The sequence below is a fragment of the Alnus glutinosa genome, chromosome 1 (assembly GCF_958979055.1).
Source record: "Alnus glutinosa chromosome 1, dhAlnGlut1.1, whole genome shotgun sequence".
Taxonomy (NCBI): domain Eukaryota; kingdom Viridiplantae; phylum Streptophyta; class Magnoliopsida; order Fagales; family Betulaceae; genus Alnus; species Alnus glutinosa.
The window spans coordinates 28668654-28687725 of NC_084886.1; the positions used below are offsets into that span (position 1 = coordinate 28668654).

At 37.0% G+C, this 19072-nt stretch overlaps 1 protein-coding gene across 3 annotated transcripts in view; it reads left to right on the forward strand.

The window, feature by feature from the left end:
- Positions 1-15600: 15600 nt before the first annotated feature.
- The window catches only part of LOC133878171 (ADP-ribosylation factor GTPase-activating protein AGD4-like), a 69139-nt gene continuing 65667 nt past the window's right edge, over positions 15601-19072 (forward strand). The window contains exons 1-2 of one of the 3 annotated variants that reach the window (XM_062316685.1): positions 15601-15789; positions 16241-16317. In XM_062316685.1, the coding sequence (XP_062172669.1) occupies positions 15742-15789; positions 16241-16317 (125 nt within the window). In that variant the 5' untranslated portion in view covers positions 15601-15741. The remainder of the gene's footprint in view (positions 15790-16240; positions 16318-19072) is intronic. The other 2 variants (XM_062316691.1, XM_062316698.1) reach the window with 2 other exon arrangements.

The following is a 19072-nucleotide window of genomic DNA, read 5'->3' on the forward strand; positions in this document are numbered from 1 at the left end:
CGGCGCTGGGAGCTGATGGCAAACATGATTTCTACAAAAGAACCAACAAGAATTTTTGCCAAAAATAATCCAAAAAAAATATTCTTGTTAGTGTAATAAAAATTTGGCAGAATAACAGCAGTAACAATGACTTTTGTAAAAAAAATAAAAACAGATAATATCACAATTAAGTCCAAAGAATTTCAGCATGGCAGATATCCCAAAAAAAACATTCCAAAAAAAATCTAACAGTTGCAAAATAAACTGAAAGAAATAAGACAAGAAAAGAAAATACCTGGAATGGGAATGAGAATGCACACAAAAAAATGAGATCACTCCAAAAACTCAAGAAATCACTCACAAAGTGCCAAAGGAAGGATTTTGTGGGGTATGGAAGAGTGAGATCGGCGATCTGGGCTATTTATAGCCTCTGTAGGGTGCCCGTCCGGACGGTGTTTTGATGACGTCCGGACGCGCGCTGCCTCGGAAAGGAGCAAAACGGTTACGCACGTCCGGACGAATTAAATTACCCGTCCTCCCGAGGATGACAGCTCACGTCCGGACGTGGAACGGATCCCGTTCGGACGACAAAAAGTCGTCCGTTCGAACTCCAAAAAGGAATCGTCCAAACTGCTGAACTCCACCTGTCCAGACGCCAAGAGGGACCGTCCGGACGCTCCAAACTGAAACACCAGAAAAACTGAGGAAAATTTTACAGAGATAAAATTTTCTCAAGTCAGTGTCAGAACATGCATGTATAATCAACTGATAACACAATCAGAGAGCATCTCAAAACTAAACAGAGATATAAAAGAGAGTTGTGATTTTAATTAGCACAAATATTTTTCCTGGTCATAGAAAATTCAAATAGACAACTCAACTCACTCAATGCACGTGTGTGTGTGAAAACTCTTTTCCCACAAGGTATGACTTTCAATATTTTGACCAATAGAAACCAGATTTTCTTAGACAGGAGAGAAAATAAATGGAAGATAAGCCAAAAGTCAAACCTTACTAGGGCCTAGCCACCCTCATCTGATACACTCCCCCTGCGATGCAGCACCTAAGTGATTTACTTGTACCATGAAGGACAACGTAAATGTTTTACTTGCACGTAAAGGGCAAGGCATAAAGCAAATGTAGCACATAAGCAGAGAATATATACTGTAAAGCATAGATTTTATACGATTAACTGCTTGTTTCTTATGGTGCTGCAAATTATAGGGAGTGCCAGAGTTTATAGGCTCTAGGTTCAATTAGCACGAGGTCAATTTAGTCATCTTATCAAAAACTTCTTCTCTTATCCAGAATTTCTAGAAACAAAGAGGTCAGAGAAGGAAAGATGTACATTTAGGGGAGCCCGGGATAGTGCACTTTTTCATCGCGTGAGAAAAAAAGCTATCCTACTTTTGCATAAATAGGAAAAAACACTTGGCCACTATAGTCATAAACTCTCAATTATATCTAAGCAGAGTAAATTAATGCTTACAGAATTGAGATATCAGGCAAACATAAATGCAATATCTAAGTATGTATTTATATAGGTTACTTAATATTTATATCTATATTATTATATTTCATTACTTCTTATTTATTATAGATAATTTCATATCATATGATTTTTTTTTTAATTCATAAGTTATAAGTATAATATTATAATTATATAATGTCACACAAGTATATATACAACTTCATATGAATAGTATATATATATATATATATAATATTAGTTAGTTCTTTGATGTATGTATGAATATATGTAAGTACAATGATAATGTAATTCATATATTATTAAATTAAGTGATTAGTATTGAAGTAACTAATGATTTAACATTGTGCCATATGATCACATAATTCATATAAGTATCACACGATTATATGATATAACATTTTATCATTTAATCATTATATTATATCATATGCATATATTAATGTGATCATATATATGATCCAAGAAGTATCATTAGACTCTTAGAAATCGTTGGATCTCATAATTCATAACTCATAAGTACTATAATATTAGGGATAATTGTACCGGAGGTCCCTGTGGTATACCATAATTATTTTTCACTCCCTATGGTTTAAAAAGTTCACTGGAGGTCCTCGTGATATGCAATAATTACAAATCGATCCCTGGCGTCAAATTCTGTTAAAATTTTTAACAGATTCCGTCAAATGCCACGTCAGCGCCACATGTCGTCATCTTATTGGTGACACGTGGCGCTGACATGTCTAATTTTAATAAAATAATATAAATTTATTAAAAAATAAATAAAAAATACTTATTTTTTTTTTAAAAAAAAAAAAAAAACAAAAAAAAAAAAAAAGAAAAAAACAAAAATGGGAAAGGGGTGGCCAGGCCACCAACAGCCCATGGGGGTGGCCGCGCGCCACCCCCAGAGGCCGCCGGCGGTGGCGCGCGGCCACCCCCAGGCCATTGGGGGTGGCCTTCGGGCCACCCCTAGATCTTCTAAGGGTGGCCCGATGGCCACCCCCGGCCACTGGGGGTGGCCGCGCACCACCCCCAGAGGCCACCTGGGGTGGCGCGCGGCCACTCCCAGTGGCCGGGGGTGGCCATCGGGCCACCCTTAGTAGATCTAGGGGTGGCCCGAAGGCCACCCCCTGGGCCTTGGGGGTGGCCGCGCGCCACCCCCGGCCACTGGGGGTGGCCGCGCGCCACCCCCTGCAGCCACTGGGGGTGGCGCGCGGCCACCCCCAGTGGCTGGGGGCGGCCAGGCCACCCCCAAAGGGGTGGCTGGGCCACCCCTTCAGCTTTTTTTTTTTTTTTGTTTTTTTTTTTGAATTTTTTTTATAAAAAAATAAGTATTTTTATTTATTTTTTAATAAATTTATATTTTTTATTACGATAGACACGTGTCGCCATCTTATTGGCGACACGTGGCGCTGACGTGGCATTTGACGGAATCTGTTAAAAATTTTAACAGAATTTGACGCCAGGGATCGATTTGTAATTATTGCATATCACGAGGACCTCCAGTGAACTTTTTAAACCATAGGGAGTGAAAAATAATTATGGTATACCACAGGGACCTCCGGTGCAATTATCCCATAATATTATATGCACATAATGTAACGTAAGTATAATGTATACAAATTCATACTAATACCATATTTAGCTTCATAATGTACGTATGAATGTATGTAAGTGTAACAATAACATTGTAATTTACATAAAATAAAAAAATGTGAATATAATCACAACTTAATCATTAATCATTATAATAAGTATTAATATATCGAATAAATACATGATAGTAACTTAGGTAATATATACTAGATTAAATAACATAGAAAATAAGTAATAAGAGAGTTAGTTAATATATAATTATGTTGCTTGTTAGTGTGTGACATTATGTACAAACTATTATAGTTTAACATTAGCATTAGCATTAACATATATGATATTAACTAATATTACTAGACTACTAGTTACTATATTAACTAGTATGATAGAATGATCCAAGTATTATAATTAGTTACTTAAGAATCATTAGATCACGTGATTAAAGATCTAAGATCATTGAATTGTTAAATCATATGATCATGTGATAATATTGATCATCTGATCATTGGATACTAATGAATTAAGATAATTATGATTCATGATGATCATACTTATTATAGATAATCTCATAAGTCATATGATATTATATTGATTCATACTTCATAAATATATCATAAATATAGATAATTACAAACCAAGTACAAGTATAAATTCTAGTCACATAATGTTATATAAGTATACAAATTCATACTAATACAATGAGTTCACACTAATCATATGATATAATGACAGTTTTGAAACTTAATTATCATATACAATGATAATCTGATTCATATAATTTCACCAATCTGTTAATTATCATCACAAATTAATAAGTATTATCATTATAATTTAGATCACGTGCTCATATGATCTAAAATTGTTCTATATAATCATTAAAAATGATCGTATGATATAAGTATTATCATTATATATTATATATTAAGTATGCAAGTATATAGATTTCGTATCTAGATTATGATTAGGTATCTAAATTATGAATTGTTGTATCATAATTTATAAATGAAATGTATAATTAGAAAATAAGTTATAAGTTTGAGTTAGCATAATCACATTATTATAAGTATATGTTCATATAATTATAAATTAAGCTATAAATATTAAACAATTAAGTAGGTGCTCAAAGCAACCTAATCAAATACAATTCAACTAATAACTAATGGACAGAAATTTCCTACAAATTGGTTTGAAGGAAATTTTCTACAACCCACATATAAGATTAACATGTGTCTCTTGACATGTGAGAAGCACATATTGTTTTAATAACATGTAATTCTCACAGAGAAATGCTACATGTATTAAAACTTTTACAAAATGAGTCTTACTAAGATAATGTGGAATTTATTTAAGGAAAATTTTTACAACCCACATATAAGATTAACATGTGTCTATTGACATGTGAGAAGCACATGTTGTTTTAATAACATGTAATTCTCACAGAGAAATGCTACATGTACTAAAACTTTTATAAAATGAGCCTTACTAAGATAATGTGGAGTTTATTCATTGGTACTCGTAGCATTTCATTTTATTAATTGTTTTGATAATTTCCAATAAATAAGCTCCACATCACTTAGTAAGGCTCTATTTGTAAAAGTTTAAGTACATGTAGCATTTCTTATTCTCACATGTTTTTTTAATAGCATTAATAAAAAAACTTGTGCTTCTCATATGCTTAAAGGATACATGTCATTTTTATATGTGGGTTTTAGAAAATTTCCTACAAACCGGTTTGTAGGAAATTTATGTCCATTACTAATTGGATTACTTAGGAAGAAGAAAAAAAAAATACTTTAGAATTAAAGATCCAAATTCATAAGAAGATTAAATACAAATTTAATGTATAGATTTCAAATATTATTTGATATTAAATGCAATCTTAGAATTATAAAAGATCTTGGTAATTGCAAATATGGGAATGGGATTGACCAAATCCACCTACTAAATAAAGATTTCATTATTTCAAATAAAATTTTTAACTTTTAATTAAAGATTTTACAATCAAACTTTACTTAATTATCTTAAAGAAATTTTTTTTTTAAAAAAAAATTATATTTTCCCTAGTTGCATGATCTCATTCAAATAGCAAGACAAAACCAAAAAGGAAAATATAATTTTCTATCATTAAGTATTATTATTATTATATAGCCTAAGTATAATTTATAACCAAATTCTTATTGTATAAGTTATGAGCCTATGATTTATTATTATTATTATTATTATTATTATTGAGTATCTAATTATATAAAAAAATTATTAACTTATACATGATACATTGTATCATTGTCATATATCAAACATGAATACATAATTAACTTAATGAACAATTTTCAAGATACATGATTAACTTCTTCTTCTTATTCTTTTTTAATTATTTTCTAAGCAATATTTTAAAATTTATAATTTACAAGCTATGAGCCTATGAATAAGTATAATTATTAATAAGTGACAATCATTAAATTTTGATATGTTAATAGGGAAATGATATTTACACTTCTTGTGTACAACAACTACACTCACACAAGACACATTGGGATGGGGCTCACACACTGGACCCCACCTCAATGTGTCTTGTATGAGTGTAGTTGTTGTGAGGGTGATGTGTAAGTATCATTTCCCATGTTAATAAGTTAATATATTATAATGTTGTTTCAAAAAAAAAATTATGTTATAATGTTAATAGGTTAATAAGGTCAAAAATTGATTAAGTATCAAATATTCCTAATAAGTCAAGAAGGATAAGTTTTCAAAAATTGATTAAGTAATTTAAGTTAATTATTAATAAGAATAATTTTTATGGTTCAATAATTTAATAAGTTTAAAATTGGCATTAATGTTAAGCTTTGAATTAGCTTGCCATTAATGTTAAAAAAAGATTGCATCGGATTGAATGTTAATAGAAAATTGTGTATTTTTTAATCCATTAATGGTTTAATATATAAGTTAATATGCTTAAAATGAGCATTAATGTTAGCAGTGCATATTTAATTGAATGGTAATTCAAAAACCGTGCTATTAAATGACATAACATTAGTACAAATTTCAATTCCAAAAATGGCTAAAACGGGCTTTTTTTTAGGCTGATTTTTAATCGTTCGATTGATTTTGATTAAATCCCAACCTTTAATTTTTTATAGTGGGTTACAACATTTTGTTTTTAAATATTTACTAGTGATTAGGGAGTTACGAAAAGCTGCCCACATTTACCGAGGCTCAAAACTGCCCACATTTACCAAAAACATCATTTTACAATGACAAATCTGTGTCGTGCGATTGTTTTTGGTTAAATCTCAAACGTTAATTTTGAAATGTGGATTACAATTGTAACCAACATCTTACGTAGGAAAGTTTATGGTGTTACGCATAACCATAAGCTCACTTTAAGAAATATGATCGAACAAATTCAATTGAATCATAAAATACGTAATTATGATCGACGGTCAAGATCACAAGTATGGCCGATTTCATCTACACACGCTCGCAGGGGAAAAAATTCAATCCCTTATTTCACGCGATGTTTCCATTCCACGCATGCCAACCAAGACTTACAAGGCTGCAACCTGTCACTCATGAAGAAAAAAAAACCAGGAATTCTCACCCATCTGATTGCAAGAAGATTAAATCTAAGCCATTCGTTTTGGATCGTAGTTATAGCTGTAACACATGTTTTACACCTTTTTTTTTTTTTTTTTTTTTTTTTTTTTTTTTTTTTTTCGTGTTCCTCATGTTCATGAGCTCACTTTCATTGATTTAATGTAACGACTTTAAATTAAATAGTGAAGTAAGTCATTTTAATCAACGATCAGGATTATACATAACGTAGATTTCAGTTACACACACAGTGGAGGGTAAAAATTTCCAATATCTTCTTTCGAAATCCTTTAGAAATAAAAAAACCTATCTCATCTCTAATCTTCCCCTTTTCTTTTGTCTTCTCAACTCTAATATGAGGAAGGTTGTTGGTGGGTCTTCGCCTCCTCGGTGTTGGCTTCGCTTCTTCGTTGCTGGCTTTGATGGCGTGGCCACTGCTTGGTGGTCTTCGGCGACTCAGCATGTCGGGGTAGCCATCTCTTGCGGTCACAGGTCTTTGTGGTGGTTGTGCCGATTGGGTGTATGAGAAGTTTTTTATTTGAGCATATTTATTTCATTTGTATAGTTTTCTTTTTCTTAGTTGTAATTCAAGTTTTTTTTTTTTTTTTTTTTTTCTCTTTCTTTTTTGAATTTGCTTGTAAATGCCCGAAATTACTTGTTTGATAATTGAGAATCTAACTCTCTCAGATCTTTAGAATCTGTGTTCTTCTACTTTTTTTTACTAAGTTCAAAATTTGAACTAAACGAGCCCTAATTGGGCCGAGCTACCTGTCGAGCCCTGAACCCGAAGCTCGGGCTCGGGCTCGAATCGAACTTGAAACAACTTTTTGGGTTTGATTCGAGCTCGAGTCAACTCAAGCGAGTCGAGCACTCAGATCAACTCGTGAAGATTGATTTAATAGTCTCGAGCTTGGTCCCGAGTTAGGGTATTACCCCAACGAGTCGATCCCGGACAAAGGTCCTTAAGCCAGGCTCGAGCTCAAGACCGACTCATTTAAATTCTCCTTAAAATGAGCTGGTCCAGGATTGTCAAAACTTGACTCGGACCGGCTCGTTTACAGCCCTAGACATAATCATTAGGTTTAGTCGTTGTTACATCATACAAGAAAATTAACTAGGTAAGAAATAAACTAGTGGAAATACATTCTTTATTAGCTAAAACATGTAGGGAAAGAAATACGGAGAATTATACTCCTTATTCATGTTGGCTTGAGGCTGCTTGGTGGCTACGATATTGCCACATCAACCCTAGGAAATCTGACCATATCACCCCTCCCCCTAATAACTTCCTTGTCCCCAAGGAAGAACTCCGAAAATTGGGCCTTGATCATGTCTTATTCTTCCCACGTGGCTTCTGCCGGTGAAAGGCCTTGCCAATGGATCAACAACTCGAGTTTCTTATGCTTGATCCAAGTCTCCAATATCGCTTGTGTTGCGGGAGTCAGTCTGCCTTCTTCTAGCATGTCCGGGAGCTACTGCAGGCAACATGCTTGCTGCCAAGATATCTCTTCAACAAGCTGATGTGGAAGATTGGATGGATTCGGGACCCTTGTGGCAAGCTTAACTTGTACGCCACTAGATTGATTTTCTTGATAATCTAAAATGGAGCATAGAAGCGGGCGACCAACTTGGTGTTTTTGCGCATATAAACCGAAACCTGTCGATAGGGTTGCAACTTCAAGTATGCCCAGTCACCTTCTTTGAGCTCCTCTTCTCAGTGTTTACCATCATATAGCCTCTTCATGCATTCTTGGGCACATGGATGTTGTTCTTCAATTCCTTTATCATTTGATCTCTACCCTAGCCGTACACAAGAGATAAGTTAAGAGCATAGGAGGATCCTGGCCGTATATTGCTGCAAAAAGTGTGTTTGATATGGTGGAATGCCAGCTCGTGTTGTAACTATACTTTGCCCAAGCTAACCACTTGCCCCATTCCTTCGGTTCTAATGTACAGTTCACCACCTTCATTTGCCCATTGGTTTGGGGGTGGTAGGCTAAAGTGAAGTTGAAAGAAGTCCCATGTAGCTTAAACAATTATGTCTAAAAGTTGCTGGTGAAGGCAGGGTCTCAGTCACATACTATTGACTTCGGCATTCCGTGGAGCTTGAAGATATTCTCAAAGTAAACCTGCACTATACTCACAGCCATGTATGAGTGACTAATTGCTATGAAGTGGGCATATGTGGACAGTCGGTCTACCACCACAAAAATGGTTTTCTTCCCTCTCGAATTCAGCAAACCATCTATGTAATCCATAGATATATCTTCCCATATTTTTTCTGGGATAGGGAGTGGCTGCAGCAGTCCCCTTAGCGTGAGATTTTCACTTTTATGGCATTGGCATCCATCACAATCCTTGATGAAATCTTTAACTAGACCCCTCATGCCTTTCCAATAGAAGTTAGCTCGAACTCTTTGGTAGGTTTTGTGATACTCCTCATGGAAGTTGCTATGTATTTTTACCAAAATGGTAGTGAGAAGAGCTAAATTTTCTGGTAGATATATCCAGTCCTTGTAGTACAAGAGACCCTCTCGGAATTCCCAAGGGTCGACTGCTTTCCCCTTCCCTAACCTTCCTTATGAATTCTTAGAGGGCAGGATCGTTCCTCACTTCCGCCTTAACAATTTCCAGCCACTATGGAACCAGGCCCGACACTGGTACTAGCTCGACCTACTGCAAATTCTTCTCTTTTTCCAGCCTAAAATTTTCATCCCTACGAGAAAGGGCATTGGCCACAATGTTCTCCTTGCCCTTCTTATACTCCACTGAAAAATCAAATCCCATTAACTTATACAACCACATTTGTTGCACGGTGGTAGAGATCTTTTGAGACCACAAATATTTAAGGCTATGTTGATTGGATCTTACCACAAAGTGCCGCCTAATGAGGTAGGGCCGCCATTTCTGCACTACCACCACCAAGGCTAACATCTCATTCTCGTATGTGGATAGCAAGAGCTGCGTCCCTTGCAGTGCTTGGCTTAAGAAAGCTATGGGTTGCTCTTGATGTAAAACAACCCTTATGCCCACTCTGCATACGTCGCATTCCACCATAATTTTTTTAGAAAAATCTGGTAAGGCAAGTACCGTGGCTTTAATCATTGCTTCCTTGAGGTTTTCAATTGCAACCTCTATTGTGGACGTCCAAGCAAAAGTTGTTTTTCTTCAACATCTAGTTCAGTGGGGCTGCTATCTTCCCGTACTCCAAAATAAAGCGCCGGTAATAATCGGTGAGACCCAGAAATCCATGCATGGCCTTGGGTGTTTCAGGTTTGGGCCATTCCTCAATGGCTTCTATCTTCTCGGAGTCAACCGCCACTCCTTCCGTGGAAATTACATGCCCCAAATATTGGACTTCTTGCTGTCCAAAGATGCACTTGGCCCTCATGAGATAGAGTTGCTGTTTTTCGAGCAAGTCCATCATTTCTCTCACATGCTCCATGTGTTGTGTCCACTCTCGACTATAGATTAAAATATTGTCAAAAAACACCAATACAAATTTGCGAAGATAAGCATGGAATACCTCATTCATGAGCGATTGGAAGGTGGAGGGAGCATTCATCAAGCCGAAAGGCATGACCAGGAACTCGTAGTGCCCATGATGAGTGTGGAAGGCTATCTTCTCAATGTCTTCTTCCGCTAGCCGAACTTGGTGGTACCTCGAACTAAAGTCCAGCTTGGTGAAGTATTTGGCCCCATTAAGTTCATCCAATAGTGCATCTATGACGGGTATCAAAAATTTATCCTTTACCGTGATCTTGTTTAACTCCCGATAATCTACACACATCTGCCTTATTCCATCCCCTTTTTTGACTAGAAGTACCGGAGATGAATAGGGGCTGTCAGAGGGCCGAATAATACCCCTGTCCAGCATCTGTCTTACTTGCTCTTCGATCTCAGTTTTTGAAAGAAAAAAAAAGGGTAAAAAATAGATGACTTCTAATTTAACCGTGTGTGTGTGCAGTGTATAACAAAATAATGTAAAAGCGGAATTTAATTGACACAATTATTTTGTTAACGAAGTAGAAACTCAGTTAAGAGAAAAGCCACTCTAGGGCAGCCAGACCCAGTAAATTCACTATCAGAAGACAAAGCTAGTACATAGACAGTATCACTCACATACCTGATGCAACGATCGTATCTTGCACTCTAATACGTAACCCAACGTGAATGCCTCCCAACCAAGTCTCCTTTTTGAAGGAGTCTTATATGGATTCATTTACTTTAGGGCTCCTCCTTAAGATAGACTTCAATTGACAAGTTCAGCAACAACACACGACGGCAACGGCTTGAGAGCAAGTGGATCAGCACAATATCTCTTAAAATATACTCTCTAAGCTCTAAAGAATTCAATACAGAATTCTGTAAATAATGCATGCCTAGATGCCTTTATTAATAGGCCACAGAAGATTTAAATCGACTCTAATTCGATTTTCTCTAGGCGACGTTCGGACGCAAGTTGAAGCCGTCTATAAAATGGTATCCCTAATCAAACGGCAACATTACATAAAAATGATTTTGTCAAACAGAATGTAGTCAATCACAAACTAACAGGGGGTATCTGTATGACTTAACACTGACCGAACCAGCCTCCTTCTATAGGATGATGCGGTGGTCATGTCTGTGTGGCGGGGGCAGTTCCATAGGTTTTGTAAAAAATCGCCCCATACCCTTCCAACAATTGCTCCACTTCTTTTTCCTTCTCCTTCCCGGTAAACTCTCGCCTCTCCTTACTATTTTAGGATGTTTCCGGGTAGAGGGACAGGAATTCGTTTGACTGGCCCGACTTACTTTTAATGCCATGCAGTATTATTGGCTCCTTATCCCACACAAACGGCAACTCTAAAGTCTCAAAATCCCAGCGAATGGGCACCAAAATTTGCAACCATTGAGTGCCTAACACCACTCCATAACCCTCTAATGGCAAAATATAGAAATCAACAATAAAAATTCCGCCTTGCAACTCTACTAAAATTTGCACGCATTTACCTGGACTGCGTATCTTTTCTTCAGAAGCGATCATCACCTCCATTCCTTCTCCCTCGGTTGGTTGCAACTTCAACATGTGGGCCAGGGCTAGACTTATGAAGTTATGAGTGCTGCCCAAGTCAATCAATGTTAGAAAAATTGATCTCCCGATCCTCCTATAAACCTTCATGGTCTCGAGGGTATCCTTCTCGGTAATGGCATGTAAGGAATATTCGGGGTGTCCTCTTCCTTTTCATCGTGTTTTATTTCCTCCCCATCTTCATCTTCTCTTAAATATGCTTCAATCATGAACAGCTTCTAGCAACGATGCCCGAGACCATACTTCTCGTTGCATTTGAAACAGAGGCCCTTCTCCTGCCTCTCCTTGAGTTCTTCCGGTGTTAACGTCTTGATGGGAAGAGGTGGTTGACCTGTAGCGCTCCGGGGGGTCAAGGGTGGTCTACGAGTCTCTAAAGGGAGATGCTTTTTCAGCGCCATGTTTCAGGCCTCATAGATCCTTCCTAGGCCGATGACTGAGGTGAGAGTAAGGGGTCGCCTCGCTTTGATGTCCGCCTTGATTATCTTTTTTAGTCTGCTTACAAAACAACTAACCTACTGGCTTTGGGATAGAGTTCTTATTTTTGAGAGTAGGGACTCGAATTTGGTTTAGTAATTCCTTATACTTCTTTCTTGCTACAATTTGGTTAACTCTCTCAAGGGATCATAGAATTGGGTAGGCTCAAAACGAGCAAATACCCATTCTTTGAATTCTGGCCAACCTATCTCTCCCTTCACGTTGTAGAATTTGGAACCAAAGTTGGGCTTTTTCCCTTTAAATGGAAGGAAGCCAAAGCCGCCTTGTCCTCTTCATTGGTTCCTTGGAATCGGAAAAATTGCTTGGCCCAGCAAATCCAGTTGGTCGGGTCTTCTTCCCCATTGAATCGAGGGAAATCAAGCTTGACATGACAGTGGTTGAAGTTGTGAGGCATGTCTCCCGTCAGGAAATCTTCTCCATCTCCCTCTCGTGGTCTCCCATGCGAGTTCTCCCCCTCTTCCCGTCTGTTTCGGGTGGACATCATCTCAAAGAATTTGGAAGTCCAGGCCATAAGTTGTTGGTGTTCCACCGTTAAGGAGTGCACCGATTGCTCCAGACCGCTCATCTGTCCCTCCATGACTTTCTGCTGGTGTCTTTGGGTCACTGAGCATGTAGCAGGCCGTGCTTCGACGAACAAATCCTGGTAGGCCCTGCTCTTGTTGTGGGAACGGCCTATGATGACTATCTCAATTCTTCTAAATTTTTTCAGGTTTCTTTTAAGGGTAACCAGGCCTCAAGGTTTAACAACTGCTTGTTAAAGAGAGGAACCCTGGCTTTGATACCACTTGATGCAATCAAATAGTAAAAGAACAAAGGAAAATGGATATGGGCTACTTCGAGAGAACTATGATCTCTAAGACAACCAAAAAGGTATATGTTTGATAATAATTCAGCATGATTCTTTATTTGTTAGTGCTTAGACTTATATAGAAGATGGCTAGGTCATAAGACATAACCATTAAGTCTAACCGTCATTACATCATGCAGGAAAATAAACTAGGAAAGAAATAAACTAGTGGAAATACATTTCTTATTAGCTAAAACACATAGGGAAAGAAATATAGAGAATTATACTCCTTATTCACGCCGGCTTGGGGCTACTTGGTGGCTACGGTATTGCCACATCAGCCCTATGAAATTTGACCGTATCGACATGATAGATTCAAATGTTACATATACCCAAATCCATTTATCAAAGTTACTAACAAATCTTGAGTTATTCTCTAAGTCTAGGAAGTTACGTTAAGATCTTTATATTATAGTTTTAAAACATATGTGGATCGACCAAGGAGTGAGAACACGTAGCCAAACCATGTAGTGTGTTCATTTAATTACAGTTTTCAAAATACTATGCATGAATCATCATCAATGATTTAAGAAACATATTTTTATGTAAAAATAATTTAAGGATATGATTAGGAACATAGAAAAGTGAAGTAGGTCAGGACCTTACAATGCTCAATTTTCCATGAAAACAATTTTAATTAAAAATAGAAACTATAATTTATGTTAGCTATGCGAACTTTCATTAAACTAATTAATCAATTGCGTTGCTTTCACAAAAATGTTTTAAAGGATTTATGGTTTGGATTAGTTCTGGAAGGAGTACAAAAAGAAAAGGAAAAAGAAAAGGAAAATGTTTAAGAGATGCATTTGACCAATTATACTAAAGTTTTGGACCCGAGTAGTTGTTTTAGTTAGGTAGGTTGGTTGGTCTATCATAGCTAGGTTAGCAGTCGGATATTAATATAACCATACATTTGGTTTAGGTAGTTGACAGATAATAGCACCTTTTAGCAGCAGTACCGAGGTAAGGGTTCCTTAACTCCTAAATATAATCTCATTTCATGATATCATTATAAAATCACTTTATTTCTTTATGCAAATTTCTTATGCTATGTTATCCTTATATTTACATTAATAGTTGTGCTTACGTGAAATAATTTTTGTAAGAGAATTTTAAATCCGTAGATCTATTTTATATGATTCAACTTGGTATAGGTACAACCCTCGAATTTTATGGAAGTTTTAAATGAATGGTAATCTATTTTAGAAAATTCTATTTTTGGAAAGTTCCCAATTATTCTATTGAAGGTAAGTTTCCAATTATGAAAAGTTTTGAATAAAAAAAGTTATAATGTTATGAAAACCCTCACACACTTGGTCCTAACAAGTTTCATGAGAAGTAAAGAAAAGAGAAATGATTTATTATGTCAAGGACATGCGTATGGAAGATGTTATTTTGCACCCAAAGCTATTCACAGATGTATGAGCTCGGTATCGTTACTCGAGATGGAAGTGCAACTGCTGAAGAATGTTGAGAACGCAGTAATTCATCTTTATGTCATGCTAAGTGTACTTCGATTAATTAGTTGACAGGCAGGTCTGTGGCCACAGTTGCTACTATGGTCACAAGGACTGCACAATTATAGTATACACGGTGTAATAGTGTACATGAGCCCTAACATGAGGAATTTCATTTATAAGTAAATATTTATATGGTTTGAGTGTGTAAGAAATAATAGATTTATATTTTATAGCTTTCCGAGATTTAAAGAGCAAGAGTGTTAGAAGTACAGCTTTAAAGAAAATGAATTTAACTCTATCATTTTATAGCTGGAGATTTTTTTATTGAGCATTTGTAGCTCACCCTTACTTTGTTTTGTTTTTAGGTTATGAGCAAGGAATAGGACACCAGAATGTGGGGTTAGGAGATTCATAGAGAGTATGGTCATGAAACATTTTATCTTAAATAAGTGCAGTTGTGAAATGAGAAATTTTTTATTGTCATCATGATGCTATTTAGATATTTTGACCAAATGTCTTCGCATTTACTAAATTTTAATTTGAAACAATTTTCTTAACATGTATTTAAGTCGGTATTTAGTTAATTACTCTGGTAACTTTATAATATTTTGCGCTTATAAGAGACCAAGTGGACAAACCTAGCTCTAATGGGCTGGGGTCTTACATAGACCGTAGATATTATAAGCAACTTTCCAGTAGCCATCGGAAAAAAATAAAGTTGGGCTCCGAAACCAAAAGAACGTGGAACTCAATTTGATCGGATTTTCGGTACATGTAAGGGGTACCGAGAAGATACATGCTTTCGGGGTAAATTATATTAAAATAATATAAAAAATATTCAACTGCCCTGCGCATATAATTTTATTTTATTATTATTATTATTATTATTATATTTTTATGAATGTGGTGAATTCGTTGTCAATTAGATCAGCTAAACCCTTATCAAAAAAAAAAAAAAAAAAAAAGAGGAAAAAAAGATCAGCTAAACGACTTCTTCTTGGAATAAATAACCACCAAATTACCCTTCACCCCATCCCTGGTCCACTAGTCGACAATTAGAAGAGCCACTAAACGACTTCTTCAAGTACACCCCACCCGTGAAACATATTGCCTCCGATCTGAAACTCTTCAGTCTGTCCGAACTCGGAGAGAGAGAGAGAGAGAGAGAGAGAGAGACAAACAGACAGACAGCGAGCTAGACGCCAGAGGAACAATGGCGGCCTTCATCAAACTTGACGATTCCCCTATGTTTCTGAATCAGGTAAGCCCCTTTGGCCTTTGGGACTCTATCATTTCTTATAATATTTATATATTTCAATTTTTATAGAGAAGTTTCTGTCTTAGTCCCATGCGGAATCCGAAACCTTTTATTTCTTTCTAGCTTTGTAGATTTTATACCATTTTTTTTTTCTCGTTCTTGATTTGCTGGGTCTTTTTCTCTTGTATACTTTGTGTGTACTTAGTTGCGCTCCATGTGCTTTTAATGACTTCTTTTACTTATATATATATAGACTAGTGTTGTTCTGGTGTGCTCATTTATTAATTAAGATTGCTAAAACATTTAAAGCTGATGACTTATTCATTCAAAGATTAGTTACTGTCTATTTAAAATATATGATGTATTTATTCTAAAGATTATTCACTCTTTGATTTTCTATTTGGAGAAAAATGGTTGTACTTGTCTTAATCTTTTATTTTCCATTATTGAACAGATGCATTCTCTAGAACAGACAACTGACGAATTGAAAGATCGCTGCCAAAGTCTATATAAGGGGTCTAAGAAGCTTATGTAAGTCACACAGGATATTCCCTGTCTGCATAACGTGCCGACTATTTGATCACCTAATTGTTCCTGAAATTATTTTGATTAGATTTTGCTAGTATTCCCTATAGAAATGATATTTGATTTAGTGTTATCACAGAAGTGAATTGAATTGAATTGAAGCGCAAATGCTAAATTGTAAAGTGATTGACACCTTCTTGCCCTCCCTATTTTTTTTCTTCAATTGCCGAGTTATGCACTGACCTATAGGGTCTTGAACTCATGAAAACCACCTATCCTCCTTTCTTATGGGTGGAGGAGATGCCATTTGAATTAGGCAAATAGGCCTTTGAGGTCTTTTGTAGGAGTGTGTGCATGTGGGACAGATGGCTTCGAATTAACAGCCAATGTCATTACCCAAAAATGCTTGCCAGGTGTGAGTACGACAATTTTAGTATGTCTCTGCACCAGTAAGCAGGCAATACTTGCAGAATAATGTGCTTTGCTGGCACCTACCTAGAGTGCAACAGCAAGCCACTTTGTGAATAAGTTGGCAGCAATGGCGAAGCAACCTACAGTGCAAGCACTATAGCTGCAAAATCTCACCCTTTAATACATTGCACCAAGCTTGAGATAAGCTTGTTTGGCCCTGTTCCCAACTTGAGAAAGAGTCCTTTGGGTGCACTATTAGATAGTATATTCATCTATTGATAACATCAAAAGATGGCATTTTGGATGGCACGCCTCTGGCCTTTGATAGGACATCAAGAGCCACTTGACAACTACCCTTTGGGTGGCTTCCTCTCAGTGAAGGCATTTGAGCAGCATCTGCAATAGGTGGAGATCAATTGGCATGGTGCTCAATGCTCTAGGAGAGTATGTAGGTGGTTGTGTGGGCCAACCCTGAGCGATTGAATCAAGGTGCCATGCATTGGTACATCATGCCTCGAAAAGTTAAAAGAAGGCCTCTTGTCCTTGTAACTCGTGTATCGCAAAGAAAATCTCTCTAAACGCGCTCCAATCTCCTAGCTATGCCTATTGGTAAAGGGAAGAGGGATAAGAAGCATCAAGGAATTTTGGGTAGCGTACTCTTGATGATAGTAAGGCACCCCCCTTTTTAAAAGTAGATCTTCTTCCAACTAGCCAACATTTTTTTTCCATTTTCTCGACTACCCCATCCCAAATTTGAAAGGAGCACCTAGAGGGAGACCCAAGTACCTTAGATGAAGAGAGGAGATGTTACAATAGAGAATACTGGCTAGCTCCTCAATATGTAGAACCTCTCCTACAGCGACTAACTCAGATTTTTGGAGGTTGACCTTCAAACCCGAAATGTCCTCAAAACACAGGAAAATATGATCCAAATTAAAAATTTGATCATTGTCTGTGTCACACATAATTAGTGTATCATCTGCGAACGCGAGATGAGATATTTCGAAAGGGGTATTGTTTAAGCTATCTAGTCTGAATCCTGTTAATAAACCCCCAACCATCGCTTTAGAGAGCATCCATTTAGAACCAAACCCACTACGCCTCAATAGATAAGAGAGGAAATCCCAGTTGACATGGTCGTAAGCCTATTTACTCGTCAGAATCAAGAAGTTGCGGAGGTATTCTCGGAAGCTGAAAGGTGCGAAGATGAATGAGAACTTGATCGCTGAAGCTGTGGCGGCGATCAACGTCCCTCCTTCGTCTTTGGGTCCTCGTTCTTCTTCGGCGCTTGCGCCATTTCATGACAAGGTCTGTAGGCCTCTTCTTCGGTGTGGTTTCATTCTCCCGAGCAGTGTGGTCCTTCTTTCGACTGGAGTGGGTGGGTTTTTTAGCTCGTGGTCCTAGTCTGTGGGTGAGAAGATGTTGGGCGTTGGTGCCCCGTTGAGGCTTGTGGTATCTCCGGTGCACTCCTTTGTTGTCGTCTTCCTCAGAGGTGGGTGAATCTTCGAGGGGAGGTGATTTTGAAGGGGTTGGTGATTTATGTTTTCAAATGCTAGGGGTCTTCCACGAGGGAAATGCGAAGGGCTTTTGGGACTTAATGTCTCAAATTGATGAGGAGCAGCATCAAGAGTCTTCAATCTGCACTCCTAAGTTTAAAGGGAGTAAAGAGGTGAAGAACTTAGAGTGTTCGATTTAATGCAATTTGTTTACCTATCAAAAAAAAAATTATGATGTTAGGGGTTTGGTTCTAGCCGGGGCAAGCCAAGAGGGCCCTTGCTGTGATGTACTGCTTTTGGTTTTGGTGTCCTTTTTGTATACTTTTTGTATGCTTAGGGGTGCCTTTACGTTTTTTTATAAATTTCTATACTTACCTATTAGAAAAGAAGAAGCCTTTTCCAGGTCTAGTTTGCACAAAATACCAGGAATTCCAGATCTCATCCTGCTGTCCAAGCACTTGTTGGTATAATCATTACATTCAAATCAAACACAACTTTTTTTTTTGATAGGTAAACAAATTGCATTAAAAAAGCGTAAATGCGCCCCTAAGCATACAATGAGTATACAAAAAGGACACTAAAAAAAAAAAAAAAAAAAAAGAAGAAGAAGAAGAAGAAGGAGAACACCCGAAAAACCCAAAAGACAGAAGAAAAGTTACATCAAACCCCCAACTTCTTGCCTCTTACCCTACTGGAACCCACACCCCTAGCATCGAAATTAATCGAGCATTCTAAATTCTTGACCTCTCTTTTCCCCTTTTTCCTTTTTATCTTCTTTTCCTTCTTAGGAGGGGAGTCAGAGTCATAGCGCTGATCCTCGGTCCAAGTCAAGAAGTCCAAAAAACCTTTCTCAT